This window comes from Gymnoscopelus microlampas (genome assembly GCF_963454915.1).
Source record: "Gymnoscopelus microlampas genome assembly, chromosome: 12".
Classification (NCBI taxonomy): Eukaryota; Metazoa; Chordata; class Actinopteri; order Myctophiformes; family Myctophidae; genus Gymnoscopelus; species Gymnoscopelus microlampas.
Genome location: NC_139949.1, coordinates 43,648,297 through 43,674,196, shown reverse-complemented (window position 1 = coordinate 43,674,196; position 25,900 = coordinate 43,648,297). Strand labels below are relative to the sequence as shown.

Sequence of the window (25,900 nt, the reverse complement as noted above, 5' to 3'; positions counted from 1 at the left end):
CTAGCTGCCATATAAATTGACTAGCTATCTAGCCTCTGTTACGCCCACAACATTTTCTATAGCCTACTGCAGAAAACATTTTTCTTTTTTTTTGTCAAGTACTTGATGTCACAGGTGGAGGAATTAAACCTGTCAAAGAGATACCATTTAGACCAATTTATACCTCTTTGCACGACATGCTTTGCATGGCAAGAACAGCAAGTGTCGACGTGATTAATAAATCACTCCGACAAAGTAGATAAAGCGCCATTTATGTAAACAAATACAGGGACACGTATCATCAATATACATTCGGAAAGGCTCCAGAGCATGCAAATACAGTTGGTAGACATTTACAACGTACGTCTCAACTAAAATATATCTCAATGTCAAATGTGAACCCAGTCTTCCAGTCTAAGCACATACATGCTTGTCTTTTTAGGGATTTGAGCGTCAAAGCCCAGCAGAAGACATACAATCCAACCCGATAACATGGCGCAGTAGCCTATATCCAGATATCACAAGGCATTATTCTATATCAGAGAGTCAGATTCATTCACCATGTAGCCTACATTTGCACTGCCAAGTTTGTTTTTGAGATGTAAGTGCAGTTCACAGGGTTGCATTTGCTGGTTGGACGGAGTTTGAAATCCAGGCCCCTGCTTTTGATTAATGTGGGTCAATGTGGGTTGTTAATTGACTAATTATTAGTATAGGCCTAAAACTATATAGGTTACAATATCACCCGATGTGACGATAAACTGAAGGAGAGCGAGGTAAAGAGACATAAAGACTTGCCAACAGATGCATTGCCGTGGAGTTCAACAGAGACAGACTGCTTGCAGATTAGAAAATGGCTTCCCTTCCTACATACTGTGATATTGCCTGTTATGAGCCTTTGATGAGTAATGATCATTCATCTACAGTCTGCTCCTTGTGTCATGGATTATGAATGGGCTGTATGAGATTCCACAGATATATCTATAATGCATTGTGAATGATGGCGCTGTCGCCCCGCAGAACTTTGCCGCTCTGTATCCGCGAGCGTTCGTTAGCCCGCCGAAGTGACTAAAAGGAATGTATTTAATAACGCAAACTGTGAATAAATGACCGTTTTCCATGACGCCGCCTGATTTATCACTTGGTGCATATGCTTCCGCTTTAATATGCATCTGTGTGCATCAGTGTTCACGTGACTGGGTGTGTGGATGCGTGCGCGTGTGGCCGTGTGGATGCGCGAGTGCATTTGTGTGTTCTAGTACCTTTGATGACACTCTGTTGTATCACCTCATGCGTGTCAGTGGTAAAGCAATGTTGATTTAATTCACATTTACCAATTAAACCCTAAATGATATACTTTGTTGATCATGGTGGTTTATACACCCTCCTTTTTCCCTCTACACCCCAAATCTCTTTGCTGAAAATACATGAGACAAGCTTAGAGCTTGTAGATCTGCTATCGCTGGATATTCTTCTATTTTTGCTGAATGTCCGTTTATTATTGCCCAGAATAGGGAAGCTGGGTTCATGTGGTTAAATGAGACAAAAGTCTAATAATGGCATGATTCACTGTACAGGCTTTACTTGGAGGGAACCCACTTCTTTGATAACAGAAGAAGATGATGGACACTTTATGGACTTCCATGAACAACCCAAGCACCAAGGGTCTCCCAAAGTTCATCATCACTTTGAAAAAGAGCAGGCATGGCAGGCAAATGTTTTGCGATACACGTACCCTTGAGAACTTTATACTTACATATCTTTTATTCTTATTACTTACTCAATTTTGTTGTTATTCAATGTAACCCCACTTCATAGGAAGCCTGTACAAAATAACCAACTCCTTTATCCCTGGGGAAACTTGTGATATGACAAAAAAGTTTAGGTTAAAGTTAAAGAAGCAACAATCTCTCAAGCAACATATTTAACCAGCCAAGCACACAGCAACGGATGCAATAAAAGGGCAGTACTTCATTCTTTCACTGTCCCAAAGAAATGAAAAAATGTCTAGTTGAGATAAGAGATGTGTATTTGGAGATGTCTGCTGATCAGCACAAGGCTCAATGAATGCCTCCGTTTGTGTGCAGTCATCACTTTGTCAAGTCCAATTCATTTAAGGAGAAGGCAGAAGTGAAGGGCTCATGACAAAGGGTTTCCGAGAACATAAATACAGTTTGAAAACAGCTACCATACCGTAACTGAAGTAAGTTTTACCACAAAGTGGTTGTTATGTTGTGATGCAGTGGCTAAGGTGTAGTATGCTGCTGATGGGTTGTACTACTGTAGGTGGTTGATAGGGTGTACTAGGATGTTGATAGGGTGTACTAGGTGGTTGATAGGGATGTTGATAGGGTGTACTAGGTGGTTAATAGGCCGTACTAGGATGTTGAAAGGGTATACTAAGTCAATGGTTCCTACCTTTTTTTCCCTTGGAACGTTGCTTCTAACATCTGACAAAGCTGAGACCCCCCCACATGTGCAATTAAGAATGTATATCCATATTTTTATCAACATTGGCACAGCATCATTAGAGTTTAGGGACACAACACGTTATCAGAAAGTAGGTTACGTCCAGAAATGTTGCTATACAGAAATCCTCATAGGCCCTCCTATGGTGCTCTCCGGAGTGTTATTAGATTAAAGTTATTCATACTCTACTGTGAGCTCCGCTACTTAAAGTTGAAAAGGTTACTGAATGTGAAAGAAAGTTACTGGAATACAGATAAGGTCATCTTTTGAAATGAGACTTTTGGGCTTTTTGGGCTGGTTTTTATTGTAAACGAGAATGTGTTCTCAATGACCTGCCCGGTGAAAAGGAAAATCTTGAAGATTTTTTCACTATTATGTTCGATTGTTTTTGAAAAGTTTTGTATTATGTTTGAAATAATAATAAACCCAAAATAGGGTCCCCAAATTGAAAACCACTGCTGCTTTCTTTTCTTATCTTTTAAGATAACCTCTAATAAAAAGATAACTTCTAATATTCTGCTGACTCGTCCAGTAGTGGTAGTCAGTCTTTCTCCTGAAAAACTGAGACCTTTTATGCTGGCATCCTTCCAATAGCCTTTTAAGTGTGCACTCACCCGAGAGAAGGGTGCTTGAATCACATCACAACATGCACTTTCTCTTCCCTTTGTAAGTGACAAACCGAGCGAGGTTGAAATCACAAAGTAAATAAGTCCTTTTGCGTAGAGCATGGTTGTGTTTGGCACAAAGGTAATAGACTAACTTCAGAGAGAGAGAGAGAGAGAGAGAGAGAGAGAGAGAGTTGCAATAGTTACATCAGAAAAGAAAGAGAGTCTATCACGGTATAGCAGTGGCTTGATTACTGATGGGGGCTTTAGGCCAGCGGCCTTGTAAGCCATATAGTTGGAAATGTAAAAATGTGTGAAGCTTTCTACAATAATAGGACAAAATAATAATAAGTCCAGTGACAGAGGCTAGTAATTGGCTTTGTTCTGCCGTGGCTTTGAGTCCACTAATCCTTTAGAGGGTGTGGGTCAACAATTATAACTGCCGATGTACATTATGATTGATCATTTTTGGTGGCAAAAACACTGTCTCACACATTGTTATAGAAGTGTTTGCATTTAGTATTGGATGTCTTATAAAGTTATGATCTAGTTCATTGATTGAACCAGATCAAATTTTTGATCGTTCAAAATCTATTTTGAAGCTTGTTGTAATACATCTCCATACATCTATCCATACATCGCGGGGGCAACAGTTCCCGCAGAGAGCTCCAGACTTCCCTCTCCCGGGCAACATTTGCCACCAATTTCTGGGGGGTCCCAAGGCGTTCCCAGGCCATGCAGAGTGGAGATATGACCCCCCCCCCCCCCCCCCGCATCTGGTCCTTGGTATGCCAGAGGGTCTCCTCCCAGTGGGACGTGCATGGGACCTCCCCAGGGAGACTCTCGGGAGGCAACCGTACTGAATGCCCGAACCACCTTTAGCTGAATCCTTTTCAAGTGAATAATCAGTGGCTCTACTCTCACGGTAAAGTCCCTCACGGATGGCTGTACTTCTCACCCTATCTCTAAGGGAGAGGCCAGCCACCCATGTGAGAAATCTAATCTCGGGCCGCATGTATCCGCGATCTTATTCTTAATCTTATCTCATGCATGACAAATGCTATTGATGCACTGATGTCAGTCACTCGGGACAAGAGCATCTGCTAAACGCCTAAATTATTCTATGAGTGCTAATGTGTCAGAGGACAGAAAATGCAGTTAATTGAATTGACTGAGCCTTTCAGGGACTTCACATTCATTTTTGCCAAGTGGTGAGTTTGAAATGTGAGCCCTCAGATCACTAGCACCACCCTGACCACAAAAGCCTGCAGGCACATTATTCTTATTCAATGCAACACCTTAAAGCAGTGGTTCTCAACCTTTTCGGGATCAGGGCCCGCTTGAATTTTAAAAGCTTTGTGGCCCACCCATCTGACCACCACTTTAAACCTAGATATGTCAGCTACTTGAATATAACTAATCTACAACAAACCAAGGAGTCCCTGGCACAAAATATTTTCTGACTTCTGATTTGGGGATCATTGACATGAAAACATTTGAGACGACTGAAAGTCACATTTACCAATCATCAAATGAAAGAAGACACACTGAAAGTTGAGCATAATGTCTGTTTATTAATTTTCTACAAATCTGTGTGTAAGGCTATGGTACTGTAGACCTGACAACAGTGATCACCTGTGAATCAGTCAGGATATTAACATGTTTTTTTTATCTCCTGAGTTGAACAGCTGTCTGTTGCTCACTCTTTTGACTTATGAATCTTCTCTCTCTCTCTCCATTCTCCATTTGCAGACATGATTAAGCTTCCTTTGATTCCATGTTATTAGGCTTTGAGGACATAATAAAAGCATCAATTACTGCTGTACCCGACACAGGGGGATTGAAAGGTTTCAAATAGAGCATAGAATAGAGCGGCTGGGCGGCCCCTCTAAATAAAATGCTAAAGGTTTGTATCATTTTAATTAAAATGATAACTCCGTTATCTGCCCCCCTGCCGCTGCCGCCACCACCACCTCTGTGCACTCCCTGGGTTATCTGGAAAAAATAATACATGACCACAAGATGGTGATTACGTTTTTGTGCGATCGTAAGCCATGCTCACTGCCACTGCAATGCTTGTAGTTGGTTGATTTCCTGCCAGCCACAGTGCCACAGTTCCCTTTTCAACGGCGGTGGCTTTAAGCTCCCCTTGTGGAGCACTGAAATGTGCCCACAAACAGGCACTTTTCTTTTTTACTGCGAAACAAGACAATTCTGCCGAACCGACAGAAAATCGGATGCAGAGTTTCCACCATGTGACTCATGCAATGCAACTTATGCAAGTATCACAAATTCTCTCTCTGTCTCTCCCTCTCTTTCTCTCTCTCTCCCCCCCTCTCTCTCTCTCTCTCTCTCTCTCTCTCGTTCTCTTCCCATCGTCTGCCGGGCACAGGGTCCGCCCATGCAGCGCTATTTGCCGGAGCAGGCCTGGCACTTCTCCAGGCCGTGCGGGTAGCAGGCCTGGCAACGCAGGCAACTGATGGACTCGTTGAAGCGGTTGGCCAGCATGGACAGCTTGCTGCCATGGCACAGGGAGCAGGGGGCATAGTAGCCTGAGCCCCCACAGAACTGGCAGCAGCCCACCTCCTGCGGGGCACAAGAAACACAATGCATGAGAGGGAGGCGGAGGAGGACGATGAGGAGGAATAAAGGGGCAGGGGAGACGGGGAGTTGGAATGGGGAGAGAAACACGTGGGACAAAGGCAGAGGGATGAAAGAGAGCAAAACAAAAGAAGAAGAACCTGCGTTTCAATGGATCGAATATAGTTAACATTTTAGTCACAAGCTCTTGTTAATACTTTTCATTGTTTCAATATTTATAAAACCCACAGACAGAATGAACCTTTCAGGTACTTTTTTAAAACCCTATATTCAAATTGGCATAAGGTAGGAGTTCACAATGCAGCTACGCCCAAATATGGAGTGTGTTGTCTAACCTAAATGTGTGCATCAGGCGCAAACAAATCACTCAGCTTCATGGGCATATTGGGGGGATGCCCATATATGCTGATCACATCAGGGATTTCCATATATGGGCATAAAAGGGACGAGGACTGACAGATAAAGACATTTCCATATATCAGCATGCCCACATATGGGCATATACTGATGACATCAGGGATCTCCATACAGTATATGGGCATAAAAGGGACAAGGACTGACAAATACAGAGATCTCCATATATGGGCATATCTGTTGGATTGGCAGTGTGCCGTAGGCGTGAGGGCCGAACCTCTAGGCCTGGACCTCGAGTCTAGTAGCAAAAATAGCCGATCTACAAGCTCACAACACGTCTTATCATGTTGTAAGCTTATAGATCTACTATTTTTGCTAATTTTGTGTCACACATGTAGTATGACGAAGTAGGGCATTGATTTACGAAATGTGGAGATAAGAGGTTTCTGCCCGACAGCGACGATATGTGAGACGTGTGTAACGAAAGCGAGTCAGCGAGGCAGTCGTGCGCCAGAAGGAAGTAATTAACTCCATCTCGTATGTAGATGTTCCCTGGTGCTCGCGATAGCGCATCCATCCACTAGCATCTATCCTCTAGCATCTGTTTTCATGACTCCACACAGATGCTGGACATCCAGATTGGGAGGTTGTAAAGAGAGAAGAATGTAGCACAAAATGTAACCAGAGCACAAACGCTGCATGTGAATATAATGAACAGATAGTATGGGTTGGAAAGGAAAGATGAAAGATGCACCAGGGTTTGGGCGATAAAACACTAAAACAAGTATATAAAATTAAGTGGTTAAGAATTATTTTTTTTACAGATTGAATTTTGTACAGCAGTGGTTCTAAAACCTTTTCATGTCAAGGACCCCCAAAACTATATGTATTTGGCTGCGGACCCCCCATCTCAGAAATATTTTGTGCCAGGGATTTTTCAACAAGACCAGGAGACCTGGTTCTGCCAGACCCAGAATAAGTACTTATTGTCTCCGCCAGGAGAGTTTGTTTTCACTTTCTGAAACTGGGACTAACATTGGTCAAGCCTCACGTGACACGTGACAATACGGTGAAATAGTGTGATCTGATTGGCTAGTGACGTATAGCGGCCTATAAATACATGTGTCACTTTGAAAGAGTCTGTGCCTCTTTCAAAGTGAGGTAAGACAGGAATAATCACGAAATGGCTGAGAAATGGCGGATACTGTAACAATTGGATAGGACACTTACACAGACAGGACGGATAGGACACTTACACAGACAGGACGGATAGGACACTTATACAGACAGGACGGATAGGACACTTATACAGACAGGACGGATAGGACACTTATACAGACAGGACGGATAGGACAGTTATACAGACGGATAGGACACTTGTGTCATGTTACTATGACACAGTAACATGTTCTATTTTTTGTAAGAATTAGAACATAAGAATTAGAACATTCCCAACATTCCCAACACAAGTCTGCTGGCGGAGACTTGTGCTCCGAGGAGCACTTTTTCTAGTTAGCTCTGATCTTACTTTATAAGATCAGAGCACTACGTCACGGCTAAGCCGGACTTCACATGACGTGTCAGCCTGTGCCTAGACTGAAAGAACGAGCCCAATGGATTCCAGCGCCTGGGTTTGGAGCACTCTGATTGGTTAGGAGATAACAAGGTCCTAAGACCAGCGTTCCTGCAAGGTTCTCCCAGGCTTTTTTTCTTTTGAAACAAAAAAAAAGGCATGGGTTTCCGAGGCTAGCCTGTGCCTATGCCCATGTATGGACGAAAGGGGGACAGACTTTTATAAGCCGGACTTCACATGACGTGTCAGCCTGTGTATGCCCATGTATGGACGAAAGGGGGACAGACTTTTATGGCTGGGGCCTAAGGGCAAAGGGGGCATGCCCATGTATGGAGAAAACAGGTACAAAGCCTCATGTAGGCCCGACCCCCTGGGTCTGGCAAAAATAGCAGATCTACAAGCTACAGCTAAGCTAAAGTATAAAATAGGTTAAAGTGGATAAAATGATTGTGACGCCATATTAACTAGTTTTGCTGGGGACACCCTGGACCCCACCTTGAGAACCAATGTTGAACATTATAGCAGTATAGAGCCGTGCAAGTCTAATAGATTAGTATAGTAGGATATCCTGGCATGGGTGTAAAAGGGCAGCCGAACCCACGGACTCATTGGCATCTGTTCACAGTTCAGATAACACTGTAGCATAAACAAGCTGGCTGATACAAGTGTGCATGTGTGAGTATGTGGGTGTGTGGGGGGGAAGGGAGGGCTGCGTGCGTTGAAAGGATGAAAGACAAGTGCAAATGAGGAGATAGGAGAAGGCAGGGGAATATGAAAGAGAGACAGGGTCCATGCAGCTGGGTGGTCTCTGTCTACACTGAGGTCTCTGCCGAGTGGGATAGATATACTGTAGGTTTAATGCCTTACGAACTAGCATGTTACTGTAAGAATATTATTCAATGAGTAGTACAGTCTGATTTAACCACTTAACCCCTCTAGACCAGTGGTTCGTTTGGGGGGGGGGGGGGGCTTCCAATGGTTCCCCAGCAAAATGAGTAAATGTAGCATCAAAATCTGTTCAACAACTTCAACCCTACATACAAACACGACCCGTTGTGAGCTTGTAGATCGCCTATTTTGGTTTCTATCAATTACCCATCCCATTTAGCCTTGAATTCATGGAGTCAATAGTTTGATGACGGGTCATAGGTCAATAGGAGACTCCGCCGATCATCACATTATTGGCTCAGGAATGCGACAAAAACAAAAAAATGGGGTGTGTAATTGATAGAAAATAAGTAATGTTTTGGATGAACTATACTCCTTTAAGCTGCAAGCTCCTTTGGCAAACAGGCGAATAGGAATAGACAGGAAATCTTAAGTATGTGCCTCCCATCACATTAATGTTAATCTCTCAAGAACAGATTCAGAGCTGCAGTTGCGCAGTGAAAAAGTGCAAAAGTGAAAAACGCTGGGGGCGCTATTTTAATTTTTTATTTGACTTGGGATCCCAGATTGCATTAATGTTAACTTAACATCGAATCACATCACTCAAAATAATAATCGTGATGCACCGATGTGAAGGCACCTCAACAACAACAAACGCAGCATTACTGTAGCCTATAGTGAAGAGTGAATGGAACGTCTTGATAATCTATGTAATCCAGGGATGTCAAACTCATTTTAGCTCAGGGGCCACATGGAGGAGGGCCAGAGGCCCAGAGGGCCGGACCGATACCGGACCGGTACCGGACCGGTAAAATCATGGCATAATAACTAATAATAACAATAACAACAACTTCAGATAGTTTTCTTTGTTTACTTTACTTAGTCTTAGTTAGTACAAGCACATTCTGAAAATGTAAACTTCACAAATAGGGATGGCCAAATGGAGACATTTTATTAACCGTTTACCTACCGTTAATCGATAACCGTTACGAAAAAAAAATTGTTTTTTTTTTTAGTGCCAAAATACATTTTATTTCAAAGGGCCAAGTCTACACAATTTGTTTTGTGTCTCCAGCAGAGTTTCTAGTGTCTCTATCTCTCTCTGGTAGAGGTTGCACATGAACTCTGCAGCCGCACTGAGGCGCTCCAACACAAACAATACCAATACAAAGACGAGGAAGAAGAAGAGGAAAGTGGAAGTTACGTGTGGTTGCAGGCGTAGACTTGGCCAAAAAACAATTAAAACATTTTTGGAACTAAAAAAAAAAAAAAAACGTTTTTTTTTTTTTTTTATGTTTTGCAAAATCATCTCGCGGGCCGGATTAAACTAGTTAGCGGGCCTGATCCGGCCCGCGGGCCGTATGTTTGACATCCCTGATGTAATCCATACATGTAAAAGAGGTTCTTCTTCTTTATGCAGCTAATGTCTTAGTTACATCAGCATGGTTGTCGTGAAGCAGTTCATACTAATAGGAGATAGTGTTTAAAAAAGATCACTATTTCCATTCGGTAGGGAGAGAAATTATTTGGAGAGACTGCTAAGTTGGCGGGATCAAAGCCAGTATTTTAATGAGCTGTTATATGTGTGTGTGTCCAAAGAAATACAGCTTTGTAACACAAGCACAGTTTTGTTGTTATTCTTAGAAAATAATAATAATAGTAATGATAATAATACAGGATATAACAAAAATCTCCAATAATTATTGTTTAGGAAGAAATCGGCCTGTGGCACTCAATATTTAAGTAATGATTACCTTTACTAAACAAAGTAATCTGTTACTTGTGTTACGAATGAACGACTTTAGCCTGATTTATGCTGTGTGGGTGTTGCCCACCGAAAACAAGCTAGTGAGCTTGTATATTTTTGGTGAGCAACACCCACACACAACTAAGTATAACTCAGGCTTTGTATAGTTGGACCCACTGATTCTGACTGAAGACTCAGCTATAGGTTGTCAAACAACTAACGTCAAACAAAAGCTATTATTGTAGGAGCTGTGAGTAAACTGAAAAGTTGCAAAGTAGGTGATATAAATAATTAAAATGAGTCCTGAATTCAAAATCATGCACACTTTTAGTAAACAGGAAATTGACTTATTTTTCTCCATCTCAAACAAGACAAAAATAGTTCACTGCACTTACTTGCAAAGGTAGTCTAATGAGTAATAATTATACTAATTAGAAGTTATTCATTACTGACAGAAGCAGTAGCAATAATTAATGTATTGTTTAAAGTAATAAGCCTAACGCTGAGCGTATCACACACACAGGTGACAGAGAGAGGATGGATTGAGGGGAAAGGGGAAGCGAATGGGAGAAAACAAGAGAATGAGAGAGCCAGGAAGAAAGAGAGAGGTGAGAGGGAAGAAAAATGTTACTCTTTACTCCCCAATTTAGTCGTTATGCCAATTGATTCCTCCCCACACACACATTTGTGTTCGTATAGATAGACACTCGACACGGTCGGATGCACCGCGGTGGAATCGAACCCCCAGGTGGTGGTCAGGTACTTTACCACTGCGCCACCTGAGCGCCTAGTGTTAATTTATTTATTGACGATCAGGATTTGCAAGACAGAGGCTGCAGACGATGAGGTGTTCCGGTCAGGCTCTGTGTACCTTGTCCTGCATGTCGCTGGTCTCTTTCTCCACTACGACCCCATAGTCTTGGGCGCTGAGGGCCTTCGCCTTCCTCCTGCTCCCCCTTTCCCTGGCCTGGGGAAGGCAGACCTCCGCTGCCTCGGGGGTCACCGCCACCGAGTGGTGTCTGGTCGCCTCTGGCCTCCTGTGCGGCGCTCGGACGATGCGCAGGTTGCTGGTGTAGATGATGATCTTACCGAAGTCCAGCACTGAAGACTGAAACACAAAGGGAACACACCAGATACTTTGTTTTGTTATTACGCTCAATTCAGTCAAACAATGCAAACTACTACTTACTACTTCAAAACCTGGAGTTACAAAGTCTCCCCCGCACTCCACCCTCTTGTGATTGGCTAGATGCACTTTGCCCAGCCAATCACAAGACGGGGCGGCGGGACATGGAGCGCGAGAGATAGCAAAACAAAAAAATATGGATTAAACATGTTTAATGGCAACGTCGATTAGCGCCATTCAACACACGGGATTCCGCGGGATCCTAATGCAGTTCAGAGTATTTTTGAGATATAAAGACATTATATTTGTCCGAGACCAGAGAGTGGTACCAGCGGGTGAATGAGAGAAGCCTTTGACCTTTAAAGAACCCTGGATACCGTCATCCCAAATACAAAAAAGGTATACAGGGTTCCGAAAGGGGCTAAAAAAGCAACCAACATGCAGCTGCTTGGCATAACTAGCATCTATCAAAATAGGCAACAAGTAGTGATACGGTGCAACAAAATAATGCTTGGAGCTGAGGTGAGTTTTCATACTGCGGCGGAAGATGGGAATTGAGTCTGCAGTCCTGACTGGCATGCGTGCGTGCGTGCGTGCGTGCGTGCGAGAGAGAGAGAGAGTGTCACTGACTGACTGAAACAGAGAAAGATACGGAGAGAGAGATACATACAGAGAGGACGCATACTGTAGGCTACACGCGAGAGAGAGAACGTTCGAGCATATTTATGTTTGCAGACAATACTAGTTAGGGGTCTATTAACCTCAGCTAAGTGACTTAATTTGCAATTTAATTAATCATAAACAACAATAACAGTAAATTGTAATTGTTCTGGCGCCCCATGTCCTCCTAATTAGTGTATACAGTTAACCCAGAACAGCCCTGCGTAGTGCCCTCCAAAAGTATTTTTTCAAAAGTATACTTTACCCTGCAGCGCCTGCCTTTCTGTTTTGAACAATATGCAGAATCAAGCCTGTATATGCATAACGGTGTGCTGAGGCACACTGGTGTGACATGAGACAAGTCCAGGTGTGCCGTGGTATTTTGTGACAACCACACATTATTGTAAAATACAGCATACAACTATTAAAAATATATATATCTTTTCATTTACTATATCAGTACTTTGTGTGAAATCAGAAAAATTACATTTATTTATAGAAAATAGCAGACCTATACATGCTCACAAAGTGTCACATTGTAACATGTTGTGAGTTTGTAGATTGCCTGCTTTCACTATGAATACAAGTGTGCCTTGAGATTTTGACTTGCCCAAGGTACAAAAAGTTTGAAAACCACTGCTGTTTACCAAATCACAGGTATCTCTACGCACCATGTCTCCGAACAGCTGAATACAGAACATAATTCAGAATTTGTTTTTACCCGAAAGTCCTTCGTTTTTGTTACAAATTCATTTTTGTTGCAAAGCAAGTGCCGCAGTATTTATGCAAACATGCAGTGACAAGTGGTACTTTGAATAAGTCACAAAGCATTTTACAGTATCTGAGTAACACAGTAAACTCCAGGCTTCCCTCCAACAAATTTTACAGCTGACCTCTATCAATTTGCTGCACTAATGAAGTTGCCGCCACCGTAGTGCAATAAAAAAAGGTTTCCTTTTTTCGGGTGAATAATTTAACTGCTGTCGTCCTTCCTGTTTAATGGCTGTCCCACTTAAACTCAGCCCTTGTCGATACTTAGTTGGTGTCAGCTATTTAGCGAAGGTGACAGAGAATGAGAGTGACAGTTGAATAGGAGCTTACATTCCTATTGTCCGTGTTCAAAGTAAATAATGGTACAAGGATCAGAGCCACAGCAGCGGGACTAGATAAAACTACGCTTACTTTGTGCTGCCCATGAACGCACCCCATGTAGCTAAGCTTGTTTTCAACCCAGAATGTCTGTGAGTTCAGTGTTCCTACATTAGGGCTGCACGATATTGGAAAAACCTTTTTCTACTCGTACATAATTTCATAGATATTATCAGATTTGCATAATGTAAACTACAATAGCTCTATTTGCCAAATAATTTAGTAATGTTTAGAGTGAAATAGAGGGTGAAATAAGGCAGTTTTTCAATACTGACTCAACATGACACCTCTGTGATCGCACAATGTTCATGCAAGACCAGTTACCATGAAGTTATTATAATTCTGCTAATTATCAGATGGCCTGCGCTGTTTTCCTTCCATACTAGTTAGTTATGAACAATTTGCCTCTGCTAAATTGCATCCTTTGCAATGTCACTGTTGCACACGTGTACATTGCGATGTCAATGCTGAAATGGTATATCGTGCAGCCTTATTCTACATAATGAAATCAATTTCAATATATAATTTATGATTCACTATTAGTGAGAATTGGCCAAGGGGTGTGGATACTTTACAAGGCACCGTATATTATACTGCATACAACCTATCGAGTTGCATCTCTCGTTTTCTCTCTCTCTCTCTGTCCCTCTGCACGGGCTGTACTGACAAGACTGTTCATCTATTATCCATGTGGGGATTCTAGGTCGCGTGAGCCTGTGATGTTACCTAACCCCTGGGTTGTGTAATAATGGCACAGTGCCACTGTATGCTGTCGTCACTGTAATGCTGTAATGGGTGACGACAGCAGTGGCACTGTACCACATGCAGCAGCAACATGAGATATACTATATGTGTGCATTACATTATCATCAGATATTATGAAACTCTTTCTGTAATTGGATGTCAGTGGGAGTGGGGTGGGTGGAGAATTAACTTCTTCATACATTAAATATGACGTACACTTTATATGCACTTTGTACTGTATGTAATTTTGCATTTTTATGGTTGTTTTTATAGCTGATATGATGAGATTATTTTACACTTTGCTTAAGTTAGAGCACATCAGTTTTGATACATTGAAATGGGCTGTACAAATGAACCTTAACTTGGTGAGAATTCCCTTTTTTGCAGTCCAGTCGCCAGTGTGTCAACAAAACTCGTTGGATTATCAAATATCCTAGCCATCTGAACCACGGACTGTTCCAGAAGCTAACACATGGCAAATGGCTCCGTAGTGGCCTCTATTTTATATAATTTAAAATACAAGTTTTAATTTAAACTTATTGTTTTAGCTCCAGTATTGACGTTACGGCTCACTCTTCCTCACCTTCACATTCACGGCCCTTCCCCCCTCACTGACTACTCCTGGGCTCAACTCCTGCTCCCCTGCTCTCCCTCACCAATCTCCGCACCTGTCTTCCATTCCACCATCAACTGCTGCTCTAAAAAACCCCAGTCTGAACTTTACTCCTACAAAACCCCAGTCTGAACTTTACTCCTTGCCAGATCTTAACCAGTTTACGGTTGGTAAACTAGAGCTAGCCAAACTTACAATTCCCAGTGTTATAGAGTTAGCCAGTTAAGCTGCTAAGCTTCACGCAGTTGCTGTGCATTGTCCTCTCTCCCTCTGTCACTAACCCTGCCTCTCCTCTCCAGTCTTCCGAATCCCCAGCTGAGTTGTGCCACCCACGGAGCCACCAACACACATCACCTCCACTCACCCGACTACCTTTTCACCAAAACTAAAATACGCCCACAGGCTTCACCTAAAACTACGTCTCCTCGTTGCTGTGCACTTGGGTCACACACACGCACACACACACACAAGCCATTACAGTTACCTTGTCTTCTGGTTCGACTGGTTCACCCTGGGCTGCAGCAGCAGCTCTGTAGCTTCCCACCCCTCTGTACACGTTGATCCGCTGGGCGATCAGTCCTGTTGTTGGATACATGTCTGGGAAAAGAGACATCATCATCAGAGACATCACACATGGAGCACATCATGGTAGAACATTCACTTATAACTCTTTGTGTCGTTGCTGTCAGGCAGAAACCTTGTATCCCCATATTTCAACTTTTTATGTTTTTACATAAATTACACGCGCGCACGCACACACACACATAAATGAATGCCCTACTTGGCTGTCCCAAATGGACATTGTTTTGGTTAACATTTGTACCCTAGTGAAATGAACACTGAGGATTTTACTGTGTAATGAGTACACGATCCATGATCTCAAAATATCCCAAAGCATACACACAATGTGAACATAGGAAAATGCACACACGGCAAATACATTATCGCCCACAAATGTTGACCCTACGTTTAGAAATACAGATATCGTTGCTGTCGGGCAGAGACCTGCTATCTCCATTTTCTAACTTTTTGTGTTTTTTCATATACAGTATTAATGCCCTACTTGGTCATACAGCGTCACACCAAAGCATCAAAAGTAGCTTGTAGATCTGCTACTTTTGCTATTTATTTATTTGAATCCTGAAAATGATCAGTTTTGGACATAATGAGGTTTCCACCCGAGAGCGACGATATATACAGTATATTACATACATAATGTAATGTAAAGCTACACTCCAACACAGTAGAAGTGGCGCATGGGGATAATACATGAAGTAGTTAGTAATGTCTATCTATAATGCAATCTATAATTACTTTGGTGTGTGTTTGCACACTGCGGCGTCCTAGGCATAAAGATGGATTTTCTATTTGCTTATTCTGTCATGGTGGAGCGTGTATTCTTGTTGTTCTTAACCCATTAAGACCTGGAACTGTGTCATTTTTAGATTTGAGCTAAAAAGCATTATTTTACACTTTGGGCTATTCAAAAATAGCAGATATACAAGCTCATGAACTTGTAGATCTGCTATTTTTGAAAAATCGTGAAAATGTGTCAAATCTTTGAATATATATATTTTTAAAGCGAACATTTTTAACTCAAATCGTTGCTTCTGGGGGTCCCTGGAACAAAATATTTTGATGGGGGTCTGCGGCCAAATACATATAATTTTGGGGGTCCTTGACATGAAAAAGTTTGAGCACCACTGATATGGAAACATACGTTTTTCAGAATACTGTTGAGATTTAGGAGACATGTAGAATCGGCTTCAGGTCTCAATGGGCGTTCCCTACCTATGTTGAATGCACTTATTGTAAGTCGCTTTGGATAAAAGCGTCTGCTAAATGACTGTAATGTAATGGGTTAATTGAATCAAATGTATTTCATCCTTATAGACGCATGTGAATATGCGGCCATCAGTTTGAACACTTTTTACTGAGAAAAAATCAGTGATTTTGCGAGAGGAATAAGCAACCAGTTCTGTGAAAACAAGCCCAAAAGAAGCGACTATAGACCACATGAGCACTTAAAACCTTTATAGGTTGGCTATTTGAAAATAGCCGATCTAGACGCTCACAACCCACAACTACTGTACCATTATTTACAAGCAACTTTACAGAAAAACAAGCCCAATGCGGCTTATAATAAGCAGACCTGGCAACACTGCATGATACGTTGTTGTGGCTAAAAAGCTAGGTTGCTTACGCTAACTGCATGTAGTCACAGATAAAACCACACCAGTCTAAAATAAATACTTTTGAATTTCATCTTGAGAAATGTACAGCTAAGAATAAGCACAATGCTTTATGGCAGTGGTTCTCAAACTTTTTCATGTCAAGGACCCCCTAATTGACACTTATTACCCCACGGACCCCCATTTGAAAAGATAAGCCAGGGACCCCAATAAGAGAAGGTTTTTACGGCTCTCTAGCAGTGATTCTCAACCATTTTAATTTCAAGGACCCCCAGTTTGACATGCATTAGGCTACGGACCCCCATTTAATGGCATTTATACCTCTGGGACCCCAATTCACATTGTAAAACCAATTTCAGAGTTAATTTAACTCTGAGAGTGTACAAATGGAACCAAATGAACCCGTTAGGGTCCATTTGGTTCCATTTGTACGCTCTCAGAGTTACAGACCCATAAGGGTCCATTTGGTTCCTGTCCATCATCTAGCTGGGAACCCCCTGGAACCCCCTCAAGTACCCCTGGGGGTCCCCGGACCCCACTCTGAGAACCAATGCTTTATGGGACAACTACAACAATGAGTGGACTTCTCCATGATACAACAGTGCGTAGCCGAGAGTGCTACATCTCCGAGAGAGTGAAATACGTCTCTGTGCGTAACCGAGAGAGTGCTATGTTCCTCCATCCAACGGTGTGTAGCCTAGAGAGTGCTATATCTCCATCCAACGGTGTGTAACCAAGTGTTATGCTTCACATGAGCATCACACACGAACAAAAAAAAAATCCTTCTTTTTTTAAAGGGCTTGTCCTCAAAGATTTATTACTTGTCAGGACAAGTGGGACAAGCCTTAATGTCGACCCCTGAGTCGTCTATGACACATCTATGACGCATGACTCCGAATTTCAACCCGAGCCCCATTGACTTCCATTACTAAATGAAAGCTAAATAATTTAAAAAGTAGGTGCAGTTGAAAGAAGGGTACTCATTTACATGTAGCATATGACTAAATAATACATCAGATTCACAGACAGACACATTCCTTGTGTACTGTAACACAATGGTAGAACTATACACACCATTTCCAATTCCATTTCCTATGTTATGTTCATGGTTGAAGCAACCCTGCAAGACACCAACCCTGCAAAGGCTATAGGTATGAGTTCATGTACAGTAAGTAGAGTGTGAACACACACACACACACACACACACACACACACACACACACACACACACACACACACACACACACACACACACACACACACACACACACACACACACACACACACACACACACACACACACACACACACACACACACACACACACACCTTGTGCCCTTTGGTCATTAGTTATTACACTATTCCATCAACAACAAAAAAAGGTAAGCTGTCCTCAGCATGTCCATCAGTTTAAATTTGATTCTTTGCTTTCAAAATACAGTAGAGGGGCATGGAGTTATGTCAAGTACTGTACAGTATAAGAGTTTATTTTTCTTGTATGACATTATGAATAGTAATTCATCCTTGGTCCTTTGGCATGTATTATTAAAACACTTTTTTTTTCCAGAAGCAGTTGTATTTTAGTAGTTGTACAGGTATTTTAACCTCAATAGTGACCCGGTTCTAAGGATGATGTCGGTCCATCCAGTTGCTCTGCACCTTCAAGCTCACCAGAGGATCAATCCTGGTGACCTTTCCTCTATCACCACCATTAGGCCAAAATGTCTGCTTGTACACAAGATATCTCAAAATCGCAGATTGCCATGAAACTTGCCAAACTCATTAATTCACCCCATGTAAACATACTGGAAAGTGTTGACACATCATTAATATTACCTTATTCTGTCAAGTATTTAATTAAATTAGGATGTTCACTTTCCAAGTGTTAAATCTATGTATAAATACCTTGTATAAATTACCTCCTCCTGTAGACACTGATGTGTCCCCTGCTGACTCCTCATCCCACTTACAGTATGTACGATTTCGGAGATGATTATGGATTTTGGATGTTTAGGTGGACAAGTTGGTGAGCTGCTGTAGTATTGGTAATTGATAATAGGCTCAGATCTCTAGTCAGGTCTAGGTATATTGTTTTTTAATTTACATTAATCCATGCACCTAATGTCTACAGAGCCAGGCCCCAAATTTGCCCATCAACCAGAAGAAATATGACAGATAGTGAAGGAGGTGAGATTGAGAGTATAGGACCAGTCACCAAGAAGGAGTGATCGACAGTCGACAGTCCAAGCAAGGCAAGTGAGGTAAAAAGAAAAAACAGGACTGTTATACTGGCATGATACTGACATGATACTGACATGATACTGACCATAATACTACCATGATACTGACATGATATGATGACAAACATTCAGCGAAAATAGCAGATCTACATGCTCACAATGCGTTGCAATGTGGCGCATTGTGAGCTTGTAGATTAACCACATAATTACACTGTCCTCATAAAGTCGCTGCCCTCTGTTTCTTGTCCCTGTACTATCCTATCTTAAGAAAAGAAAGCTTGCTAGACACATCTTAAAAAAATAAAGAAACTACAGAAGGAAAGGGAGGATGCAGTTGTATTGAATATGTGACGCAACTGAGAGCGATGTCTCCTCTAGTTCAAAATCAATAATTTTATAGAAAGACTGGCAGGGAAAGTGAAAAGTCAAAGCGGTTCAGTTCAAAATAATGAGAGCAAACCCACTTGCCACATTCTGCCTCTACTTGAATCTCATACAAGTACAAGCTGCAGAGTTCAGATGTCTCAACATCTTTTTGGATTGGTTTGAATTACCCTCCGGTGTCTGGAGTCCATCCTCAAAGAAAAGACAGGCTGCTCTTTCGAGTGCTTATCAGAGACCCGCTGGAGTTAAACCTGTTCAAGTCAAATCATTAACCATTGGTCAAGGAGGCCCCGGACAGCATCCTTGGCCCTTGCAAGCTGTGCAAATGAGGCCAAATCAGAGGCCAGTGGACCGAAAAATTATTATCTTTCAAAGTTTTTGTCCTTCTCATTTGCCTGGAAGAAGATACTACAAATAGAACAGTGGTTCTCAAACGTTTAAATTTCGAGGACCCCCATAACTCTGAGGGTGTACAAATGGACCTGTACCGGGTCCATTTGGAACACTCTCAAGGAAATCTGAAGGGTCCCTGGACCCCACTTTAAAAACCACTAACACAGAAGACCGAAACCTGATTCTCTCATCAGGGAAGGTGTTACTGGAGGCAGCCAACATACTGCAGCACTGACAGGTGAGATGCATACTGTATAGGTCTTATGCAGCTTTATGGGGTCGTCTTCTTGCAGTTACTGTTATGAATGTATCCCAACCCTTACAGTAAGCCACCAGAGGAAAAGAAAATGTTTATCCCATCATGAGAGCTCTCTCTCTCTCTCTCTCTCTCTCTCTCTCTCTCTCTCTCTCTCTCTCTCTCTCTCTCTCTCTCTCTCTCTCTCTCTCTCTCTCTCTCTCTCTCTCTCTCTCTCTCTCTCTCTCTCTCTCTCTCTCTCTCTCTCTCTCTCTCTCTCTCTCTCTCTCTCTCTCTCTCTCTCTCTCTCTCTCTCTCTCTCTCTCTCTCTCTCTCTCTGCACATGCAGCACAGACACACACATTTCACTGATAGATTTCCTCCGTGTGCTCCCTCATCTCTTGCTCCACATGAGCTTGTCACGAGCGTTAACTCAGAGAGAGAGATGGAGAGAGAGAGAAAGAGAGTGGGGGTGTAGGTCCAAAGGCATGTTTGAATTCATGCTGAGCGTGGGTGGGCAGAGGAATGGAGAAGTGTTGTTTTGTTCTGGTTTGTTATTCGCATATAGGAATTCAAAACAAAAACTGAGAAATGGTGAGTTCATCTCAAATCTAATTTAAGACAAAGCTGTATCAGAAATGTTTGTAAAGGCAATATGCCCGGCTGGTGTTTGATTTTCTACTGCAGTTCCAGCATACACTTTACTGTAGTAAAGAAAACGAAAATCAGTAAAATAGACTTTTCAGAAGTCATTTCCAATTGAAGCTCAGATTATACTAAAATCCCCTGACCAGACTAGACCAGTTTCGACCAGTTTTGACTTTTCAGTGAATACTCCTCACACATTGCCCCCCTCTACTGCGGGGTCCCCCAGGGCTCTATTCTTGGTCCTATCCTATTTTTACTGTATATGCTGCCCCTACAGACCATTATTAAGAAACACAATTTATGATTTCACTGCTATGCTGATGATGTACAGCTTAATCTCCCTTTAAAGGCTGATGGTCTGCTCACTGACCCATTTCAGCCACTGCTTAACTGCCTCACTGATATAAAAGAATTGGATGGACAGCAACTTCCTCACTTTGAATGAAAGTAAGACTGAGGTAATAATTTTGGGCCAAAAGTCAGTCCCTTCTCTTACCACCTTGGGCCCCCTCAGCGCTAACATCCACTCCTCTGTAAAGAACCAGCTTTTTTCAACTTAGGTTGCTGGCCAGGATTAAGGGCTATCTCTCCCCACCTGACCTAGAGAGAGTAATCCATGCGTTTATCTCATCAAGGCTCGATTACTGTAATTCACTGTATGTAGGCATTGACCAGTCGGCCCTTAGACGCATGCAGCTCGTAAAGAACGCTGCCACTCACCTCCTTACTGGCAAGAGGAAGCGTGATCATATCACCCCGGTCCTTGCCTCACTCCACGGGCTACCCGTCAAATTTAGGGGGAAAAAATAGATTTTAAGATTTCATTATTTGTTTTTAAAGCCCAAAATGGGCTTGACCCCCATTATCTATCTGATCTTATAGAGCCATAGACCCCAGCCAGGGCCCTGAGGTCGGCTGACCATGTGCTCCTGATTGAGCTCACAACTCAAAGTCCAGAGGTGACCGTGCCTTTGCAGTGGCCGACCCCAGCCTCTGGAACAGTTTTCCCCTACATATTAAGTCTTCTCGCTCCTTAGCGGTCTTCAAATCTTCACTTAAAACTAATTTCTTCGCCCTGGCTTTTAACTCTGTCTGATCGTATAACCCCGTCCCTTACGTTTTGGCTTATGTCTTGGCTTAATTATGTAATGCTGTCTTTTTTCCTTTTGTTATTTTTGTTGTTAAATTGTGTTATTATTTTTTTCTGTTTTTTTTTATCTGACTTTGTTGACTACTGGTCATTGTAAATGTGCTTTTTAAATAAAGTTTGAGTTGAGTTGAAGCCAGCGGTTCTCAGCCTTTTCTGTATCAGGGCCCACTTGAAAATCTGGAAACCTGACCACTCTGACCACTTGACACGGGTGATAGAGACCTAATAGAGGCCTAATCATCCTGTCAAGGTTTATTTCTCAATAATGACCCGCTCCCCATTGATTACCCCTTGCATATGACAGTCCTAACAAAATGTCTGCACACCTGTGCCATCACAGCGGGAGGCAAAAAAATAACAAAAGTGCAACTCAAACTGGCTTTGAAGTGTGAGGACAGACAGAGGCATCCCGCAGCCACAATGCCGCCGTCAGCCCCATTGAGAGGGACTTCACAGCACAGGCCTCTGGGGAGAGCGTTGAAAGGCCAGAGGTATGGGGAGGCAGCCAGTTATAGAGGTGCATTGCCTTAATGGCCACTGACCTACTTTGAGAGGCCTTTAAAGAAGCACCAGCGAGGAGCCCTGGTGCATGTTGGGTCTCTCCAGGGAAATGGACGCTGACATGGCTGACCAGAGAAAGAATGGCTGATCTCCTGTTAGCCACTTGAATCCTACTATACTTCGTTGACCGAGGTCCCCAGGGGGTCTACACTTGGTTCCCTTTCTTTGTTCCCTCAACGCACAAAAGTGTTTGCTTATTTTTCGCCGAATGTTCGCCTATTACGGCACATTGTCACTCTCAGGTCGTATAGTGACGAGTTGGGGAAAACTGTCCATGTGCCAGAACAATCTACATAATGGACATGTTACGTTTGTGGCGTCTGTCGACCCAAAATTGACCCACAATGCAATTTGAATACAGGATATAACACCTGCATTCTATTAATGGGTCTAACAATAATCAGGGACCCCTCTCATCAAGCCAATCCACTTTCTGACCCCCTTCCTTCAGGAAAAAAAGGTTATAAAGTATTTAGAGCAGAATTCAGAACTGTCCTGAGGCAGTGAGGAACCCTAAGCTCCTCATAATCAGTTCAGGCCACGAGTATAACTTAACTGTGACCCGAGTGTTTTTTCTTCTAACCACATAAACACACAAAGACGAATTTCCGATCAATCTCAGAGTGTCATGCTTGTGCCGATTATTCTGTAGTATCACATGGGCAGAGCCACACCACCACAGTGAATGCAATATCATTACAATAAATCAGTGGTTCGCAAACCGTTTCTGGATCAGGACCCACTTGAAAATCTTGAAAATGTTCGTGGCCCACCCATCTGACCAGTTAACACAGCAGCCGTTAAGTGGTCAGATGTGTGGGCCGCGCGCATTTTCAGAGCATGTTTATTTTAAATGACCAATCAATCCATTTGGTTCCAGCTTGGATCAACGGAACTAACGTGGTATACTTTAAGATCTTATTCATCAGTATTACAATGAAAACTATTTTTTCAATGTTTTAGAGAAAATATACAATGACAACCAGCCAACACAGGTTGAGAATCGCTGCAATAAGTGTTTTTTGTCTTGTCACGTAAAGCAGAAAGTAATCTCTCAAGACTCACCACTAAACATGTAGTGTTGTTGTTAGTAGGACTAGACACAGAAGCAATAGGGAGGAAATGGACTCTGAAAGGGGAGGAGCCAAACCGAGTTCCTGTCTCTACACTAAAATTGCAGTGGTGCACCAGGGGCTAATGTTCTCAACCAGTGGTCCGGGGACCACCAGTGGTCCTTGAGGGGGTTCCAGGTGGTCACCAGCTAAATGATGGAGTTGTTAACCAAGTGGACCCTTATAGATCTTTAACTCTTGAGTGTAAAATGAAACCAAATGGACCCTTATAGATCTTTAAATCTTGAGTGTCATGTTACACTCTCAAGAGTAAAAGTATTGTTAACATCTGCATTACTTAGTTTACAACAAGTCTACGCAATTAAATTATTATTTTAATCAACGTTTGCCTGTTCTCTCCTATGTCACCACATCAATACAGCATGGAATTGTGGACAAAATCTTATCCAACGATATCAAAATATAAGTCTTGGGTCTGAGAGGCCAAATCTCATCTCGAACGGTGAATCCGTGGCTCAAATGCCGAATAAATAATAGACCTTGAAATGAAAAGGGGTTCCCAGATTGAGCAGTGTAAGTCATTGGTTCTCAAAGTGGGGTCCGGGGACCCCCAGGGGTACTTGAGGGAGTTCCTGGGGGTCCCCAGCTAAATGATAGATTAGGAACCAAATTGACCCTTATGGGTCTGTAACTCAGAGAGTGTACAAATGGAACCAAATGGACCCTAACGGGTCCATTTGGTTCCATTTGTACACTCTCAGAGTTACATTAGCATCGATTTTACGATATAAATTGGGGTCCCAGAGATAGAAATGCCATTAAATGGGGGTCTGTAGCCTCTAATGCATGTCAAAACTGGGGGTCCTTGAAATTAAAATGGTTGAGAATCACTGCTAGAGCTGTAAAAATCTTCTCGTATGGGGGCCCTGGCATTTCATTCTTTTTAAATGGGGGTCCGTGGGCTAATAAGTGTCAATTTTGGGGTCCTTGACATGAAAAAGTTTGAGAACCACTGGTGTAAGTGACAGACCTTGCTGGTCGTCTGGCATGCCCTCGAAGCCGCGAAGCTGCTCCATCTCCAGGTGGCTGGGGGGGATCTTGCGGTGCATGAAGCTGTGGGGGTACTTCTCCTCTGGGCTGTCCAGCTCTTGCCCGTCCTCGTACACATGCTTCAGGACCCGGCCACTGTAGGACGCCGCCAGCTTGAACCTCACCTTGGGGAGGAGGTGAAAGAGTTGAGCTTACTTTTTCAGTGTGCAATGTTCATTCTTCCATTACGTAAGTTAACATCATTTGCACTCCCAGAAAGTGCATCTCGTTGCTGTGTCGGGCAGAAACCTCTTAGCTCCATATTCTAACTTTTGTGTTTTTTTCGTAAATGAATGGCCTACTTGATCATACTACAGGGTCACACAAAAGTAGCAGATCTGCAAGCTCGAAACGCGGCGCAGCGTTTTTTTAATAGCTTATTTGCATTAACATTGGATGCTTCTGCAAATGATGCTATTTCATTTATCTTTTATCTCCATCATATTACTGCCCTAGCCTAATACAAATTGGGTTTGGTAAAGCACTCAAAATAACTCACTAGGCGCAACAGTTAGCCTAGTAATAAAGCTTTTTCAAGGGCATGCCATGTTGTGGATTTCTTTTACGGCTGTATGTTTATTAAGTTAATTTACCTTAGCATTGATGAGGTGAAATCATAGGGGAAAATAGGAAGAACTTGTTTTCGCTCTATCTACTGGTAACCATGGTTTTGTATCAGGGGCTTATATACTGTATGATACATGGTAGCCTATGGTAGAGAATTTACCACAATGCAAAAGGATGAAAATTGGGCTTCTGTTTTCCCTAATATATCTGCTGTTTATTATCCTTATCAACAAATAAACCACAGGCTAAAGCATGCGTTTGTCTGTTCCCTCAGTTGAGTTAACACATAAACCCTATACTTTGTTGACAGGGGTTCCCATGGTATAGGCCCCCTCCTGTTCTCTCTACACTAAATATCTCTACCGAAAATAGCCTGTGCCTGTGTGTGTTCTGTTTACAAACTCACAATGTGCAGCAATACGACACATGGTGAGCTTGTAGATCTGCTACTTTTGATGAATGTTTGCCCCAGAACAGGATGAACTAGAGTTTAAATAGACAAGGCCTTCATTGAGATAACTGACCTTTCTGGGCTTGGTGCCCTCGTGGCGCTGATTCACTTTTCTCTGGCAGTCATCCATGGTGCCCGACGGTGGTGGCGAGGCTGAAGGAACGTAAAACTCCGTCCAAAATCTCTTTTACACAATTGGGGCCAATTAGCAGGAGCTGTGCAAAACGGCGCACCGAAGAAAGCAGGATAGTCTGGAAGCTCCGGTTGAAGGCGTACGACCTGGAAGCTACTATGTATGAGGAAGGAGCACAGTGGAATGGCCCGTCGGTCGCCGACTGGAGACCTGAATGAGATGCTGTCGTTTGGGCTTTGAGAGTATACCTGCCGTGTAGCGGAACCCACCTTGCTG

General features: G+C 42.6%; 1 protein-coding gene across 1 annotated transcript; it reads right to left on the bottom strand.

Annotated features, from left to right (window-relative positions):
- Positions 1-5,462: 5,462 nt before the first annotated feature.
- grxcr2 (glutaredoxin and cysteine rich domain containing 2) lies at positions 5,463-25,621 on the bottom strand (the record flags this gene model as incomplete). The annotated part of the gene is made up of 5 exons (XM_084074317.1): positions 5,463-5,639; positions 11,088-11,324; positions 14,993-15,105; positions 24,415-24,598; positions 25,565-25,621. The coding sequence occupies 5 exons, from the start codon at positions 25,619-25,621 to the stop codon at positions 5,463-5,465; spliced, it is 768 nt and encodes a 255-aa protein (XP_083930443.1).
- Between the last annotated feature and the right edge of the window lie 279 nt (positions 25,622-25,900).